Raw genomic sequence first — 19,069 nt, forward strand, 5'->3', positions numbered from 1 at the left:
GGTGAGTATAAATCTGTGACTACTTAAAAGCTTGGTCATTTTACCAATTCCCGTCCCATGTCTATAAGCCAAAAAGAGTGTCCAAAGCTTGGGTAGAGTAGACTGTAGGCTGCAACAACATTTTCTTTGTTCTTTTATTTTTAAACCACATTATTGAGGTGTGATTGAAATACAAAAAGTTGTACATATCTAATATATACAAGTTGATGAGTTTAGAGATAAGCATACAACTGTGAAACCATACCACAATCAAGGCCTTAAACTCCTCTTTGGTCTTAGAGAAGATAATTCCTCAACTATTGAAGAACATGATGATCACATAAATAATGGACTGCCTGGAAAACAACATATGCAAAAAGGAGCTCTTTCCAAGTCTATTTTCAGAGGTGTCTTCTCTGTGGTTTCACAGAGACCCTTCCTCATGAGGGTCCTCGTCAGTGCCTCTGGGTGCTGGCGTACCCACTGAACCAATGGTTTTTGTTCATCCTGAATGGGTAATTTGGCAATATGTAGACATGTGTAGCTATCTCTGTGCATTGTGGATAGTTAATGATAGTTAATGAGAGGCACACACTAAGAACAGAGTCTACTAGAGGAAGGGAAGATTTATGGATCCAGTAACTTCACTGAGAGTTAATATCTTCCAATAATTTTGTTTTATATGATTTTATGGTGAGTTCAATTAAGATATATCTACCTGATACCATTGCACCTAGAAAATTTAGTTTAAGAAATTACATGATTCTCAGTCAGACATGATTATTGGTATTAGGTAGGGAAATCTAGTTGATTTTTTTTCTTTTTTCTTTTCATCTGGCGTAAAGTAGACCTACCACTGGAAACGAGAACCTCCTTTGCTCAAGGGCTTAATGAAGTAATACATTTGGCTTCAATAATAAAGATAACATCTTACATGTGTATTGCGCCTTTTAGTTTATGAAATTCTTTACGGCAAAATACATGACTTCAGAAATGTAGCCTACTGTGAACTTTGTCTAGGATCTTAACCATACAGGTAATTAATTCTGGGCTGGGCTAAAACAATCATAATTATCAGTGCATTTTCCAGAAGTGACTGTCTTCTAATAGGTGTGTACAACAGGGAAGACCCAGAGAAAGTACTTCTTGGCAGCAACTTTGCAAGTTTCATTTTTCCATTTCAGATAGTATTTTTTTCCTATAAGCCAATATAGTCAAAGTAATTTGTTCCCCTTAGGATGTGATTTAAAAATACTATATAAAATTGATATTTAAAAAAATCCACCTTACCGATTATTTATTTTGGAATAAAATACGTAAGTTTGCCGGCAAAACAAAAACAAAAAAACTGAGGTCCACCCACCATGACAAGCCCTTTCTCTTTCAGGTATTTTCAGGGTGTTTTGTTCCACCTTGCACCACTTCACGAGAGGCATGAATCAGATATACGAGGTCAACAGCTGTGGCAACAAGGACCCTTCTGAGCAGCCGTATGGGATGATAAGAACCTTTTACATCGCCGCTGAAGAGGTAGAATGGGATTATGCCCCTAACAAAAACTGGGAGTTCGAAAAGCAGCACTTGGACGCAGGAGGGGAAAGGTACCGCAGGCGAAGCCGCCGAGTCTCTTGGGTGGGATTGAGCATGCTCTGTGGACGTTTACCAAATGCAGAAACCTAAAAATGCCCTGGTTTTGTCTGCACAGTTCCGGCAGACAGAAACTTTTACTTAGGAGCACAAAAGCTTAGGGAAGCTGCCTGTCTCCCTTCCAGGAAAGGAGGCTGAAGTCGTTTTGAGGGCACGCTGGCCGCAGGCTTGTACACCTCCACTAGTGGTGGCTGGTTCCAAGCGTGGCTCTCGGACTGACGATGGATCTTTGAGTGAGTGTCTAGAGGGAAAGAGTTTAGGGAAAGAGGCAGATCCCACAGTGATCATGGGATCGGGAAGACAACAGGAGGCAGCGGGAGGCAGAGATGATGTGTAGATCCGGGGTGAGAGGGTGAGCTACTGTAGACTGAGTACTGCAGGGAAGGGGAACTGAGGATGGGCCATTGATGGAGCACTGATATGGTGGGGGACAACCAAGGAAGGGTAGGAGGCCATTACCTTGGCAGAGGTCCCTGAGTTGGGATTGGAAGAGCAGGTCTCTCTACTAGGCCTTGTACCCAGAAAATCGGCAAGATTGACCCTCCCTGGAAGATGCTGTCAGCCAGTGCTAAGCAGCAAAGAATCAGCAAGGCTCAGCCACATGCAGGCTTAAGAGCAATAGTTCTTTACTTGCCCTAAGCTGCCCACAGCACACTGGGGTAGAGTAAAGGGATGGAGGCTCAGGCCTGCAGACCTCCTCCCCCACAGTCAATACCCCCCACTTCACAACAGCCCTCTGCTTGGGTATCACTGTCCCTGTTACAGACGAGGAGACTTGGTACAGGGAGTTCAGTCGTCCAACTAGTCATTGGCAGAGTTGGAGTTGAACATAGACCTTTTGTAGGGCAAATCCGTGTCCTCACCACCGTGCATGTTGACTTTTGTCCTTGTTTCTCTTTGTTCTTTATTATCACACACCCCCTGCCGCCCTCACCTCATTCTCTATGGCTGTGCCACACGCAAACTCCTCTACATCCAACTATTCTGAATCTTCACATGTTTTGTTTCTCTTCTTACTTGTCAGCCTCTGTTTCGAGGGTTCAGACTCTTGGAAAAGAGAGTATAACAGTGCTACCTTATGGATAAATAAAGAAATAAAATGACTTCATTTTAAAAAGATTTGCCTCAAGGACAGGACAATTTAAAATTAATTCAATTATTCACCAACCCATTTGTTAAACCAGACACACCCTCCTGCAAAACCAGTGCTGCCAATACAAGCTAAAGAGTGATGCTAGTGCAGCAGAAAATGAAATATATACCAATTTGGCCTTTTCTAAAATGATTATTTCATTAAAAGGCTGCCATAACTAAAGAAATAATTGTGTAATAATTTTGTCATGTGTATAATCTCAGTCCATGAATATGTAAGAAATATAGCCTTCATTATTTTCTTGAAACTCAGTGAATTTCTAAGTCCCCCATCCCTCTGGGCTGGCAGGAAGCTCTAGCTTCAGTCTTCTGGGATGTCTCCAAGGGACATAGTGAGAGAGAGAGTGTCATGTGTGTTTGTACCCTGCCCCCGCCACTCTGGATATTGCCCATAAATAAATAAAAGCAAAGTGAAATGAGAGCATGTTCACATATTCAAAGTACAACAGATCTGTGGATAAAAACGCAGTACAGAATTGAAATGACAAGTTCTCCTAGTAGCACATCTGTGGCACCTCTGTAGATAGGAGCCCAGAAACAAATGCCCCTTCTGTACCCCAGTTGCTCTGCCTCTGCCCTTTGACCCAAGGCCATAGCATGGGACACATCTGGTTTTGAAACCATCTGTTGGTCCCTGAGACATTTATTGTCCTGGTCAGCGCAGACCCTCTGCCTTACCTTGGGACCTGGACGTCCTTCCCTGGGGCTTCCTAAGAACACACTGGCAAGGCTTCAGGATGCCAGAAAGGCAACAAATGGGACCATCGGCATAATGCCAGGGTTTGTGCAGTAGGAAGGAATTTGAAAACAGAGATTAAGTTGCTCTAGAGAGATAAAGTTGTATCCTAGTACTCCTGAGCATGGGGACTGATATGCATGTATTTAAACTAACCTAGGATTTGAAATAATAACTGCCAACTATTGAGCAGGGATTTTGCTAGCGCTTTTACAAACCCTATCTGATATGACCCTCACAACACACTTGACCCATTCCATCAGCTTTGGCTCAGCATCTCACACGACTTCCTAGTGAGATGATGATAGAGCAAGTGATTACATAGTACTTAATATGTGTCTCACACAGTGCTTTACAGATCTTAACTCAATCCTCACACCAACCCTAGGAGGTAGCACATTATTATCACCTCATTTTGCAGAAGAGGAAAGCTGGAAAACAGCAGAATATGGCTCTAGAGTCTATGCTTGTCACGACCGCACATGTTACTAGGACGCCTGGGAAATAAAAGTAGAGGAAAAATTCTCTTCCCTTGGAAAGTATACAGTATAGGGTAGAAGGTGTATATAGATTTGTTAAATACCTACTGTGTGCTAGGCATCATGCAAAGTGCTGGTGAAGCAGTGCTAAGAAGGGCAGTCAAGGTCCTTTCCCACACGGAATTCATGCCCCATGGCGAAGACGCTAGAGTAATCATACTGAATGAGGCAATCACTGTGAGAGGGAAAGTGCAGGTGCAGCAGGAGCTCACAGCAGGAGCACACAGCCCCATCTGGGGGGCATGGTGGGGAGAGGGTAGGTGGTCAGGGAAAGCTTCCAGGAGGAAGTAGTCTTTGAGCTGGGATGCGAAGAGTAGGCCAGTTGAAGAGGTAGGAAGCATGCTTTTGGCACATGGATGGCCTGGAGATGGGGAGGGCACATGGTGTTCAAGAGAGTGAGTGCTTAGAATGACCCAAGCATGGAGCGTGTGGGGCAGGTGATGGGAAACAACACTTGGGAGGTTGGCAGAGGCAGACAGTGAAGGGCCATGAGAGCCAAATTGAGGAGTTTGGCAGTGGGAAAACATAAAAAGGTTTTCCGGGGGCTGGCCTGGTGGCACAAGCGGTTAAGTGCACGCGGTGGCCCGGGCTTCACCGGTTCAGATCCCACGCATGCGCCGATGCACCGCTTGTCAAGCCGTGCTGTGGCGGTACCCCATTTCAAGTGGAGAAAGTTGGGCACAGATGTTAGCATAGGGCCAGTCTTCCTCAGCAAAAAAAAAGAGGAGGATTGGCAGATGTTAACACAGGGCTGATCTTCCTCACAAAAAAAAAAAAAAAGGTTTTCCACAAGGATGAACTTGGTCGAGGTTATAGTTTAGAGTCACTCTGCCTGCAGTGTAGAGAAAAGAGGGAACGGCAGGGAAAATTACTAGGGACAATTCCAGTTAATGCAGGTAAGTGATGTACATGGCTTAGATTAGAATGTGGTCATTTAACAGTGGGAAATGGAAGGATGTGAGACCCACTGTATTTTGGAGATAAAATTGATAGATATTTTTTTTTCTGTCTTTTGTGATGATCTATCTTGGTGATAGATTAAATACATAGTTGATCCTCATTATTCACAGATTCCATATTTGTGAATTTGCCTACTGGCTGAAATCTGTTTGGTACCCCAAAATCAATTCTTATGGTGCTTTTGTGATTATTCACAGAGATGCATAAAGCAGCGAAAATTTTTGTTACCCAATGTGCATGTTCCCAACTGAGGTCAATCAAGGCCTCATTCTGCCCTCCTGTTTCAGCTCTCATACTGTCAATAAGGGTCCTTTTTGTGGTTTATTTAGGGCCACAAGTTTTGGTTGTTGTTTTTGCATTTTTGTGCTTTTCTGTGTGATTTTGCTGTTTAAAATGGCCCTCCAGCACAGTGCTGAAGCACTCTCTATTGTCCTAAGTGCAAGAAGGCTGTGATGTACCTTATGGAGGAAATAACTGTGTTAGATAACCTTCATCAGACATGAGTTATAATGCTGTTGGCCATGAATTCACTGTTGATGAATCAGCAATACATATTAAATAAGACGTCTTTAAATAGAAACACATATAAAACAAGGTTGTATGTTGATCTGTTAATGAAAATATTGTGGCCGGAGGTTAGAAACCTGTATTTCCCTCAGGAACAATGGTTAAGTATTTGTTAATTCAGTGTTTGTGGTGACTTTCTAGAACATAACTATTGCGAATAACAAGAATTAACTGTATCCACATTAGTATATGGGTATATGCATAACACAACCCACAGACTTTCTTGAGATCTTTCAGAATGGAAAATCATAACAAGGTATAGAATGACACATATGAAATCTGGGGGAATGCAGGGTGGTAGAGTGTGGGTGTGCACACGTGTGCATGCGTGGGCATGTGTATGAGGTTTGTTAGTCCCAAGAAGAGAAGCGCAACTTCAAGAGGACCTTGAGAGTCTCTGACAAGGGCTGGCCCCATTCAGCACCCAGCAGGGCTTTAGAGCAATGGCTCCCAAGAGTAGACCATGGGCCGTGCTGGGCTGCCCACCTCAGAACCCCCGGAGGCACTTTCGAATGCAGATTCCTGGCCCCAGTCCCAGAGAGCCTGGTGCAGAAGGCCAGCTCCCAGGGAGATCCTGACTGCAGCCAAGTTTGGGAAGCAGTGCTCCAAAGGACCCCCAAGTTACTTAGAAGCACTCAAGGTTTTTCTACCCTCTGACAACTTTAACTTCTGATGCTTCTGATTTGCAGACATGGAGATATATATATGAACCACACTGAAAACTGGATTGGCTCTCAGTACAAGAAGGTGGTGTACAGGGAATACACCAACGGAGAATTTGTGGAGATCAAAGCCCGACCACCACAAGAGGAGCACTTAGGACTGCTGGGTATGGCACAGATCTCAGCCGTGCACTGCCAGCCCCGAGCGTGCACACACATGTGCGCACTCACGCACGCTCACATACACACACACGCATCCTGTTAGACTTATGCTTGAGAAGGGAGGCAGGAATGCTTGACTGCATTCATCCAAGTGTGACATCTTCCTGCTCTCGCCTTGTCAGGGAGCATGCTGTGTGCTCAGCTCATCTAGAGAATAGTCATAATAAGACCACCAGGTTACGCGCAAACAGGAATCCACGTTGTCAGAGTAGACTAACCCTGAAGTTCCTTTCCCACCCCTCTGCTGAGCCAGGACATTTTAATTTGAAACAATTTGATGCCTCACAACAGCAGGCAGAGTGTTTGCATAACTTCTTCAAGGTCTCCGATTATCCATGCACACGGCCATAACAATACCCCATAAAAATAATTCTGACTAAAGAGGAATCCCTTATGTGAGACGGGTGCTAAGGGAGAAAGGCCGGCTCTCAGCTTGGGAGGTGCTAACTCACGGCCTTCTCAGAACCGACTCCACCTGCCTGATGCCCTGCGCTGCCTGCTCTGGTGATCACATAAGCTCTTCCTGCTACCCTGCCCTACTTTTCTTCACCTGGGAGTCACCACAGCTGACCCCATTGTGAAGATGAGATCTTAAGGCAGAGGGCTATTCTAGATGACTTTTTGAAATCCATTCCTATTTTTAAATCAGAAGGTAACATATAAATATTGTGGCTTTACACAGTGCTTCTTAATATTAAAATAAGGCACCACGACTGCTAGCTTGATAAATTATTAAATGCCCCACCCGCCTTCCCCTATACCATCACCATCTATTGACACTGGCACGCAAGCTTGTTTGTCACACCAAATGAGTCATCCCTAGTGGGAAAACTCCTTCTTTTGAGCTATGTGTGTCAACTGAGTTCTGAAGAAAAGGTGTTAGCAACCAGCCCACTGGCACAGTGGTTAGGGTTCACACGCTATGCTTTGGCAGCCCAGGGTTTGCAGGTTCAGATCTCGGGCATGGACCTACACCACTCATCAAGCCATGCTGTGGCGGCGTCCCACATGCAAAATAGAGGAAGATGAGCACTGATGTTGTCTCAGGGCCACTCTTCCTCAAGCAAAAATAGGAAGATTGGCAACAGGCGTTAGCTCAGAGCCAATCTTCCTCACCAAAAAAAAAAAAAAAAGGAAAAGGTGCTGGTCCTGCCAAGGGGGCTGAATTGCCCCCCAAAGAGCCCCAGTTTGGGCTATTCAGTAAAATGACACAAACGAGTGACTTCATCAGAGGCAAGCCTAGCAGCACTTCAGCCAGGGGAGCAGGAGGCCCATCCTTTCATTTTCTGTAGCTCAGGAGAGGCCTGTGCTCCCAAAGTTGCAAAGGGCAGGTACGTCTCCATTCATGACTGCTCCCTGTGACCTCCAGGCCATAAATCAGAAGGCATTTGCTCTTACTCACCAGTACAGCAAGGCATGTGCAATTTAAGTGGTAGTTAATATATAAATAATGATTTTAATATATGCAACTATATCCAAATTTACTGTTTAAAAACATGCCTAGAAATTTCATTTCTAGCTTTATTGTTTTAAAAAAAAATGAGCATTTTTCAAACACTTCCTGATTCATACTAAATATTTTCTTCCAAAGATAACAATAGTCCAACAAATTTTAGATTTTTTTTAGGCCTTTAGCAGTCTTTCTCAGAAAAGAAATGAAAACCATGGTTTGAATCAGTGAAGAATGGATGGGTGTGGTCAGACCCCCTACTATGACTATATCTTTCTGTGAATGGAGAATGCAATAAATGCCCAAGAATGCAAATAAATAGGGATCAGGTCTAAGGTGCTTCCAAAATGGAGTCAAACAGAGAATGGAAACACCATCCTCCTCAAAGTGGTGCCTCTTGAAGACCCCTTGTGTTTGATGCTCTGTCAATGTGGGGCATGAGCAGGGCAAACTGCGTTTGTGCCATGTTCTGGGCACTGAGAGGTGAAAGGCATCTGGCATGGGCGAGTGGCATCCCACAGTCTTGCCAGCACAGCCCTCTGCAGCGGGGTGTGGACTAATTTCCACTGGCACACAGGCTGGTTGCTTCTAGGAGGAGCTGAAGTGTGCACGTCTCATCAAGGTATCCAGATATTGAGGAATAGCGTTGGACACGCATTAGTGAAATTACTCTATTGATCATAAATCAATATGTAAACGTTTTAATTTTGTTCTTATCTCTCAAATCCCTTTTATACACATTATTTCATTGGATCCTCATTATTATTATTATATCCATTTACCAGATAGTGAGCAATTTCAGACTTACCAAAGGTTACACATAGGGGGATTACAATGGAAAGTCACCACGTCATGTGGATATGGCTTTTCCTGGAGATCATGTCAGAGCAGTAGTAAAAATGTAAGCACTTATCTCAATGCACTGAAATAAGCACATAGATTATCTTATTTAATCCTTACTGTAACCCTATGAGAAAGGTGTTATTAAATTCATTTTACAGATGAGGAAATCAAGACTCAGGCAGGCCTTGACTTACTCAGGCTTCTCTAATTAGTGAAGGAGGCAAGATTTGAACCCAGATTGGTCTGATTGCCAAACACTAGGTGATATTTAATACTACACAATATCGCCCTCTAAAGGAAGTACCTTAATGAAGATGCTAATCTTTGTTTTATTTTGCCAAACGTTACCTACACGTAAATTACATCAGTGTTGAAAAGAGCAACGATAATGCACACAGGCCTGTGTTTTGCCTTTAGGCCCAATGATTCATGCTGAGGTGGGCGACAGCATCCTGATCATATTTAAGAACAAAGCCAGGCAACCCTTCTCCATCTTTGGCCAGGGTGTGGAGATCATGGATAGTGGGAAGCAATTCCACGTGCCCATCACAAAGCCAGGTAAGTGACACCAGAGACATGTACTGTCCTGATGAGGACACCAGACTCAACTCTTTTCTGATCTTTTCTGATCTCTGAAGGGTCTTGGAGAGCGCATCCTAATGTCAATGTGTTCCAGCCATCACCTAGTCACTCCCAACACGAGATCCTCATTCGTCCAATGACCAAGTATTTATGGAGTTTCTAGGGCACCATGAGGGATGTAAAAGGGTAGTAAGACATCATAATTGCTAACACACATTGAATGTTAATCTTGTACCAGCGGCTATGCTTTATATTTTTTTAAAAAACCATAAAACTCGTTTATCCTTACAATAACCAAGCTAGGTAGACATAAATATATTTCATTGAATCTGATACCATTGATTATAATATCCATCATTATTTTATCTGTTACTAATAAAAGAAAAAAACATGCTGCCAATTAAACCTTAACATGCCACTGATTGAAAGGTGCATCCTGAACTCAGTTATGTTAAAATGTGAAAAATGTGCATCCTATAATTGATGAAATATGGTATTATTACGTCCGTTTAACAGGTGACTGAAGCACAGAGGGGTAAAGAACTTGACCAGGTCATACATTAGTAATGGTGGAACCCCAGTTTGTTTGACTTCAGAACCTGAGCTCTTAACCACACGTTTCTCTTAAAATACTTAAAATGAGTTTGGAAGAAAAAAAAACCAAGATGAATCATTTCGGTTACATTGCAGATTATACACGATGAAATTCTAAGTGGTGAGAAATTTCAGGAATATATCGGGGAGTGTTTATAAAAATTTTAGAGAAGAAAAATCTATGAAGACTGATGGATTATTTAGGGGCAATTAGGGAAAGGGGTAATTAGGGAAAACTTTATAAAGGAGGTAGAACTCCAGTTGGGTTTTAAAAGATGCATTGAGAGGAGAGAAGATCTCACAATTTAAGGGGCTTCACATAAACAGTTGAAATGCAGTTGTAATAAATGTTAAGAGCCACTGTGACCTTCAATCATGAACTTGATAGCAACCATAGGTATAATTACAGAGGAGTTATATTCCATTTTACCTCTTATGTATAATAACATTATAATGTTTAGTACTATAGATATTATAATAAAGGTCATATAAACTTAAAAAAAATTAAAGATGCATAAAAGAAAGAAAAGAAAACAATCTAATGCATCACTAGAAAAAGTCAGCAAGGTACCTATACAAGGATGGGGGATGGGGTTGGGAGAAGGAAAATCTTCATTGGCCGCTATTCCAACTTCTCCTGCCTCTCCCCACCTCACCCCATCCCCAGTATCAGAAGCCTGTGTGTTTTTTTGTTTGTTTGTTTTTCCTGAGGAAGGTCAGCCCTGCGCTAACATCCGTGCTAATCCTCCTCTTTTTGTTGAGGAAGACCGGCTCTGAGCTGACATCTATTGCCAATCCTCCTCCTTTTTTTTTCCCCCCAAAGCCCCAGTAGATAGTTGTATGTTATAGTTGCACATCCCTCCAGTTGCTGCATGTGGGACGCAGCCCCAGCATGGTCGGAGAAGCGGTGCTTTGGTGCGCGCCCAGGATCCGAACCCCGGGCCGCCAGTAGCGGAGCACGCACACTTAACCGCTAAGCCACGGGGCCAGCCCAGAAGCCTGTGTTTTGCTGCTTCAAGAAACCTCTCAGGAACTCCTAAATGTCTATCTATAGGGAAATAGTTAAGTAAATTTTAGAATATCCTTACAATGGACTGTTATGCAGCCATTAAATGATATTTAAGAAGGTTTTAATGTCATGAGAAAGACTTGTGGTATCGTGTTAAGCAAAATACAGAAGAAAGACCAGAAGGGAAATAAGCCAAAATGTTAATAATGGTTCTATCTTCGTGGTGGTATTTTGAGCAGTAGTTAGGTGATACTCTTTTCTACTACTTCACATTTTTGTACTTTTTAGATTTTCTATAATGGATCTGTGTTGCTTTGAAGAAGAGGGAAAGAGTTTAAAATGGGTCAGAAAGGGCATTAAATAAAGTTATTTATTTTTGATGGTTGAAAGTGACTCTGGAAGGAGGAAGAAAGGTGCCAATCAGGCCTTGGTGGGGGCTTTGGTAGGGCTGTGGGCAAGCCGGGGTGACTGCTCACAGACTGTCATGCTGATGCTAAGGACTGGCAAGGGACACAGCTCCTCTATGCTGACTGGCCTTCAAAGAGTCCTTGACATGAGCGCCATGGAAGTAGGGAGAACAATGATTAGAAAATGGCAAAGGAGAATTTTTCATACTGGAACTCAAAGGGAGAGAATCCCCACAAGCGTCTATGACAAGGCTGAAAGGTTTGGGAGAGCTCAGAGATTGGGGGTAGGAGCAAGAAACTAACTTTGTGCAGGATGTCCAGGCAAGTTGGAAATGAAAGATTAATCTGGGCATGCATGAGACAACAGTGAACTAGAGTCATAAGAAAAGCAAGCATCCCATATCAAATTTCTCCTTTATTTTTTTTATTAAATCACTCAGCAGACATTTACTGAGCATCTTCTTTTTGTTTAGAGCTGTGCTCCCCATTGAGGTGAACAGTGGCTTGTTCCCACTTTAATAACACCACCCCTGTAGCCACTTGCACTTAGGAAGCTAAATATCAGCTGTCTATCTTGCAATTAACAAGGCATAGAGGCTATAACGAAACATTATGGAAACTAGACCTCAAGTTGTATCACTAACCCACTGGAGTATGAGCAAATATGGAGCAAAGTTATATGGAAACATTACTTTTGTTTTGCTTTGTCATTCACATTCAGCATAGGTTGTTTGTCCTGGTGAGGTGGGGAAGGGACACAGATAGTTCAAAAGGAGATAATGATTTAAATCTGGCTTTTGAGACTTTTATGATGTGACTGTCTTACTAATTTATGTGAGTTTATTTATGACTCCTCTGCAAGGGTCTGGGTCAGCCACAAGGGATGCTTAGATATGGTGCCTGCACACAGGGAGTGCATACATTTGCTATAATTATACATACAGATTAACATTTATTGATTGCCTTCCACGTGAGGCACTAGCCTAGGTATTTTATTTCGTTTAATCTTCACAAAAGTCTGAAAACTGGGATGACTAACCCACTTCATAAGTAAGGAAACTAAAAGTCAGTGAGGTTATGTAACTTGTCAAAGTTGGATAAATAGGAAGTGCTAGGTCTTTCTGATCATCTCTGGTTCTAACTAGATCTCACCTGAGAAGCTTTAAAAAAAATACTGATGCCCTAGTCCCAGACCTCAGATTCTCTAATTTCGTTGGTTTGGGATAAGACCTGAGCGGTGAGAGTTTACAAAAGCCTCTGATGGTTCATAAGAAGCCAAGGCTGAGACCCATGGTAACTAGAGTATGCACAAGCACAGCTCTTGGGAGGGAGACATGAAATCTGAGGAGAAAAAACAGTGAGGTATAAAATGTCTTCATTTCCTGAAAAGACATCAGATGATAATAGAAAGGGCAAACTGGAGGGAAGGCTGTCGTCTGACATGGAAAATCTGCCATTTTGAAACTGCAGAAAATCAAAATGTGAGTTTAATGGGAACATTTCTAATGAATGGGTAATTCTCCCCAGCAATAAACATTAACCAAAATATATAAAGATCTGTTTGTATTTCTTCAGGTAAATCATCTGGAACAGAGGTAACACTGGTAAATTCTTTCTATTTCTTCTCATTTGTTTCAGGAGAAATAAAAACTTACAGATGGAATGTCCCTAAAAGGTCCGGTCCAGGGCCATCCGACCCAAATTGTATTCCGTGGGTTTACTATTCAACAGTAAACTTTGTGAAGGTAAGGTGACCAGAACAACCAAAAGGCTTAAAGTAATATGGCTTTCAAGTTCCCACAACTCTGGTGGGTATATGCGAAGGGGTGTAATCGTTTAGAGCAGGGGTCTCAGACTATGGCATGCCCATTTGTTTATGGTGGAGTTGAGTAGTTGTGACAGAAACAATATGGTGGGCAAAGTAAAAAATATTTACTATCTGGCACTTTACAAAAAAAAGTTTGCTGACCCTTGATCTAAAGTATGGGGGAAAAACCAAAATCCCAATGTTTCAATTACCAAATTGAGAGCCTGCAAGGTAGTTTGGAGCAAAAGAGGATATGTAAATACACAACTATAAAATAAAAATATATTTTAATATAATTTATATCAGGGTTTTTTGATGCATGAAATCTATCACTGTATTTATTTATTTATTTGGTAAGGAAGATTGGCCCTGAGCTAACATCTGTGCGAATCTTCCTCTATTTTGTATGTGGGATGCCACCACAGCATGGCTTGATGAGAGGTTCATAGGTCTGCACCCAGGATCTGAACCCTGGGCCACTGAAGCAGAGCACACAAACTTAACCACTATGCCACCAGGCCGGCCCCAGAAATCTATCATTTTTAAAGGCAATACCACAGCTACCAGGACTCAGGAAAGAAAGTATACTTCAAACACAGTAACTGAAATTACTAACTATTTGAATGATAAAGAGGTTAACTTTACTTGGAAATTAAAGGCAAAGATTCAATGTTGAATTTGGTCAGATACGTGTATGTAAAACATCTAATCTTTAATTTTGTCATAAATCAAAGTCCAAACTAAAATCATATCTGACACAAAATGTAAGCATTGCCCATTATTTTAAAAAAAGTGAAGGATTATCTTAACCTTCCTCTTAAATATTAGATGGCTGCATTAATGTCCTTGAGTTGTATTGGACAGTGCAAGAGTTCAGGAGAGACATACAAGACACTTGAAAAAGTTAACTTACATATTGGAATTATGGGAAACCTACATTTATTTGATTATTCCTTTGTGCATCTCAACAAATATTTATCGAGCACTTGTGATGTACATATGACCCCACCAAGTACTATGAGGGACGCAAATATTCTTGTCTTGGAGGAACTTATAATCTTTGGGGAAAATAATACATGTGCACACCAATAAGTATAATATAACTTTGAATTTGGTGAGTTCTATAAGAGTGCAGGGCTATATAGGAGGCATTTGAAAGAGAGTCTTGAAAGAGAGGACATGATGAGCAAAGCTGAAAATAGGAAAGTAGAAAGTGTGTTTAGGAAATGTTGAGAATCCCATTGGGTTGTATCCTCCAGGGTACAAAAGGAAAGCAGTGGGGGAGCTTAAGCTAGAAAAGTCCATTGGGGGAGTCCCTGAGGGGCTTAAGGACCTGTAGAAGATTTGTATTTTATTCAGTAGGACTCTCACTGGAAGATCACTGAAGACTTCTAGATATGGCAGTGAGCAGATTAATCTGATGGTGGTCAACAGGATGGGCTGGAGGTAAGGTGAGCCAGAGATGAGAAAGGAGCCAATTTCTAGTCCAGGGTGAGGTGTTAAGATCTTACACTAGAAGTGTGGCAGATGGAATGGAAAAGAAGTCACAGAATGGAGAGGCATTGTGAAGGGAAAAAAAAATGTACCATTTGACAGCAAATGAGATGGGACAAAGTGAGGAAGAAGGAGGAATTAAACACTGAAATAAAGTTTTCTGACCTAAATGACAGTGAAAATTAGATTCCTATTAACAGAAATAGAAATTTCAGGAGAAGGAAATGGTTTGAGGGAAATAATAAAATCCATTTTAGAAATGCTTAGTAGATTGAATTGTTGCAGGAAGCACATCCAGGAGGAATATCTAAGTAAGCAGTTGGAAATGTGGGAGTGTTCCCTCAAAGAAAGTTCAGGGCTGAACAACTTGACATGGAGGTCTTCCATGGTCCCATATCATTTATTAATCACCCTGTTCACTTTTACCCATAGAAAGTAGAATATAAGCATCTGTATAGTTATAAATGTAGTCTCACTTGAAAAACAAATAGAAAAATAGAAATAAGCATTCATTTATTCAACAAATATTTATTGAGCACCTTCTATGCAGTAGATACTGGGCTATACTCTGGAGACTCAGTGATGAATGAGTGACACAGTCTCAGCCTTAAGGAGCTCACTCTGTAGCAAATTTTTAGGCATACTCCAAAATTCCCATAAAGATCACCCTGATTCTTTAGGGCTTCTTACTACTTATGTTGTGGTCAATAGTCATTTTATAATGACTTTCTTACAAGCACCTAATCTGTATTATTTAATTATTTAAAGGCTCTTCTAATTCAGTTTTTTTTTTTCAGGATACATATAGTGGTTTGATGGGGCCTCTTATTACGTGCAGAGAAGGAGTGTTGAATGAAAAGGGAAGAAGAAGCGACGTTGACTATGAATTTGTTCTTTTGTTTTTGATATTTAATGAGAATGAATCCTGGTATCTGGATGACAATATTAAGAAGTATCTCAATAAAGATCCACGAGATTTTAAGCGCACTGACGATTTTGAGGAGAGCAACAAAATGCATGGTATATCAGAGCTTTAGAAAGAAGACTCTTGTTAAGATAAGCTCATAGACACTCCTCTAACTATAGGAGGTCCCCAGCCTCCTTCTCTGAGCCTTTTCCCATTCCAGAGGCACCTGGACTGAGGAAATCCCTTGAAGCTTTCCCTCAGAGGGAACCAGCCAAGCCATTGGTTGGCTGCCAGCAACGTTATTGAGGCTTTAGATCAACTGATTAGAAACCTCTATCTCTGAATGCTGAGATCCCTAAACTATAAGACCGTGAAATAATTCTTAAAAAATGAATCATCACTTATTGGTATATTTCTATAAGAATACACCACAACTTCTATTTGATCAAATTTAAGGGCCTGGTTTAACTGTCTCTGGGACATGAAACACCATCACCAAATTTCTATTTTAATGTGTCTATGTTATTTAATTCTATGCAATTTAAGGTAGTTTTTTTTTTCAAGTGGGAGTAGTGTGTTCTAACTGACACATCCACACTCTCTCACCAAGATCTACTTTTGACCAAAAGTATACAAAAAGATAGATAGGCCTTGCCCAAGGTCACAAAGCTAGTTAATTGCTAACATTGATTAGAATATAGTATCCTAATCTGTGATTCAGCTACTCTTACCCTTATCAATCTTGTTTCCTTCTCCCAAAAGTTTCTTAGTATGCTCTCCATTTTTAAGGAATGTAACTCATTTGGTTGTGTCACGATACACAGAATATAAAGTTAGTAGAAAGCAGAGGAGTGAAAGTCCCCATCAAGTCAACCCATCTTGAGCTTGCTTTGGTCATTGTGAAGTCATGGGCTCAGCCCACATGAAGCTTTCCTTCTTCTGGAGATTCAGCCAGGCTTAGGAACTTGCCCCAAACTAGTTCTCAGAAAATGAAATCTTAAGGAAATAGCTTCTAATTCGTTCCATTTTTATTTATATAAACTTGATTCTTTGTGCTTTAGTCCACTCATCTGTAGAATGGTATAAATCTGGCTACTTTACCAATGAGCCTGTAATCCACTTCATAAAGAAAATGTGCCGAATAAACAAGGATTTCTTAGTAATCTGAATTTGGGGTCTAGAATGGTAGGGACATTAGTAAGTGTGAGTGAGATTTTTACATGTTTATCCGGCCGATGAAAATATTGGTGACCTAAAGATCTTCTTGGACCATTTCTAAAACGAGATTAAGTAATGAGTGTCTTCTCACTAATCAAAAGCTATTTTCTTTTCACCTTCTTAGCTATTAATGGAAGGATTTTTGGGAATCTTCATGGCCTCATCATGAATGAAGGTACAATGACAAACTGGTATTTGTTAGGAATAGGAAGTGAAGTGGACATACATACCATCCATTATCATGCTGAGAGCTTTCTTTTCAAAGTAAGTATAAGGAAAATGCTTTGGGGAAGACTCTTTTGAACTAATAGATTCAATGTATTTCCACTGTGAAATAAGAGAGTTATTTGGCAATAAGCCTTGTGAGGGGTGGTGGTTCATCCCACAGAATGGAACAGAATCATGTGATTATGCCCTTCTCCTGTTAGATATTTCTTAATATGTACATATATTTATTGTGCTTGTGAAAAACTCTCCGAGCTTCAGATGAGAGTTTTCTCCTCAGTTACGTGGGCTGAATTCCGACCACTCTGGATCATGCTGTTAATATTGTATATGCAAACACCCATAGGATTTTGTCTTTTTTCTTCACCCTTCCTTTTTTTTTCTTTCCCTTTCGTTTTCCCTTTCCTTGCTATGTGATTAGCCAACAGAATAGCCCTATCCGGTAAAGGAGATATTCAAGCTTCGGCTTGGGCCCAAAACTTTATCTTGACTTTTGCCCTAGTGAACTAGGCTGGACCATGTGTGGCCTCCTGCCTTTCTAGCATCAAGCTGTACCTATGGGTAGTGCTGGCTGCATAGACAGGCACCTGGGGAGCTGTTCAAGAAACAGATTGCCAGGCCCCACCCGAGACCTGCTGATTCAGAATCTCCAGGCATAAAGTCCAAATAGTCTGTTATCTCAAGTGCTCAGTGCAGTCTGCAAGGAAGTAGAATAGAAGAGAATAATCACCTCTTCTCTGTGGGGAAAACCTGCATTGGTCTTTGTCTAGTTATACAGGAATAAACAGTAACTTTAATAAAACATCTAATATCTTTTCCCCTCTGTATATTTATTCAACATAGTTTAAGACACCAAGTATCAGCCTGCAATGATTATATGACTACAGATTAAATAGCATTAAATGGCTATGCTGCTTTTCAGAACTTGGCTTTTTCAACCTATGTTTAAAAAATTATATTAAAATTTATAAAATTATAAAAATTATTTTATATAAAATTATAAAAATTATTTCATATACATATAAAATTATTTCATATATATAAACAAAAAATAAGGTATCATTTATATTGAGTAAAATTCACCCTATTTAGCATACAGTTCTTTTTTTTTTTTTTTTAATTTTTTGTTTATTGCAGTAACATTGGTTTATAACATTGTAAAAATTTCAGGTGTACATCATTGTACTTCTATTTCTGCATGGACTACATCATGTTCACCACCAAAATACTAATTACAACCCATCACCACACACATGTACCGAATTATCCCTTTCACCCTCCTCCCTCCCCCCTTCCCCTCTGGTAACCACCAATCCAATCTCTGTCCCTATGTATTTGTTTATTGTTGTTATTATCTACTACTTAATGAAGGAAATCATACGGTATTTGACCTTCTCCCTCTGACTTATTTCACTTTGCATTATACCCTCAATGTCCATCCATGTTGTCACAAATGGCTGGATTTCATTGTTTCTTATGGCTGAGTAGTATTCCATTGTGTATATATACCACAGCTTCTTTATCCATTCGTCCCTTGATGGGCACTTAGGTTGCTTCCAAGTCTTGGCTATTGTGAATAAGGCTGCAATGAACACAGGGGTGCATGTACCTTTACAAATTGGTGTTTTCAAGTTCTTTGGATAAATACCCAACAGTGGAATAGCTGGATCATATGGAAGTTCTATCCTTGATTTTTTGAGGAATCTCCATACTGTTTTCCATAGTGGCTGCACCAGTTTGCACTCCCACCAGCAGTGTATGAGAGTTCCCTTCTCTCCACATCCTCTCCAACACATGTTGTTTCCTGTCTTGTTAATTATAGCCATTCTGATGGGCGTGAGGTGATATCTCATTGTAGTTTTGATTTGCATTTCCCTGATAATTAGTGATTTTGAACATCTTTTCATGTGTCTGTTGGCCATCTGTATATCTTCTTTGGAGAAATGTCTGTTCAGGTCTTTTGCCCATTTTTTAATTGGGTTGGTAGTTTTTTTGTTGTTGAGATGCATGAGTTCTTTATATATTTTGGAGATTAAGCCCTTATCAGATGTATGGTTTGCAAATATCTT

The 19,069-nt window shown here is 40.8% G+C and overlaps 1 protein-coding gene across 1 annotated transcript in view; it reads left to right on the forward strand.

The window, feature by feature from the left end:
* Positions 1 to 19,069, forward strand: part of HEPHL1 (hephaestin like 1) — an 89,613-nt gene that overhangs the window by 58,337 nt on the left and 12,207 nt on the right. The window contains exons 12-17 of the mRNA XM_004427440.3: positions 1,367 to 1,580; positions 6,270 to 6,409; positions 9,175 to 9,315; positions 12,988 to 13,094; positions 15,448 to 15,670; positions 16,900 to 17,039. Coding sequence (XP_004427497.1) covers positions 1,367 to 1,580; positions 6,270 to 6,409; positions 9,175 to 9,315; positions 12,988 to 13,094; positions 15,448 to 15,670; positions 16,900 to 17,039 — 965 coding nt within the window. The remainder of the gene's footprint in view (positions 1 to 1,366; positions 1,581 to 6,269; positions 6,410 to 9,174; positions 9,316 to 12,987; positions 13,095 to 15,447; positions 15,671 to 16,899; positions 17,040 to 19,069) is intronic.

The sequence above is a fragment of the Ceratotherium simum genome, chromosome 7, assembly GCF_057802395.1.
Source record: "Ceratotherium simum simum isolate JZ-2026a chromosome 7, ASM5780239v1, whole genome shotgun sequence".
Lineage (NCBI taxonomy): Eukaryota > Metazoa > Chordata > Mammalia > Perissodactyla > Rhinocerotidae > Ceratotherium > Ceratotherium simum.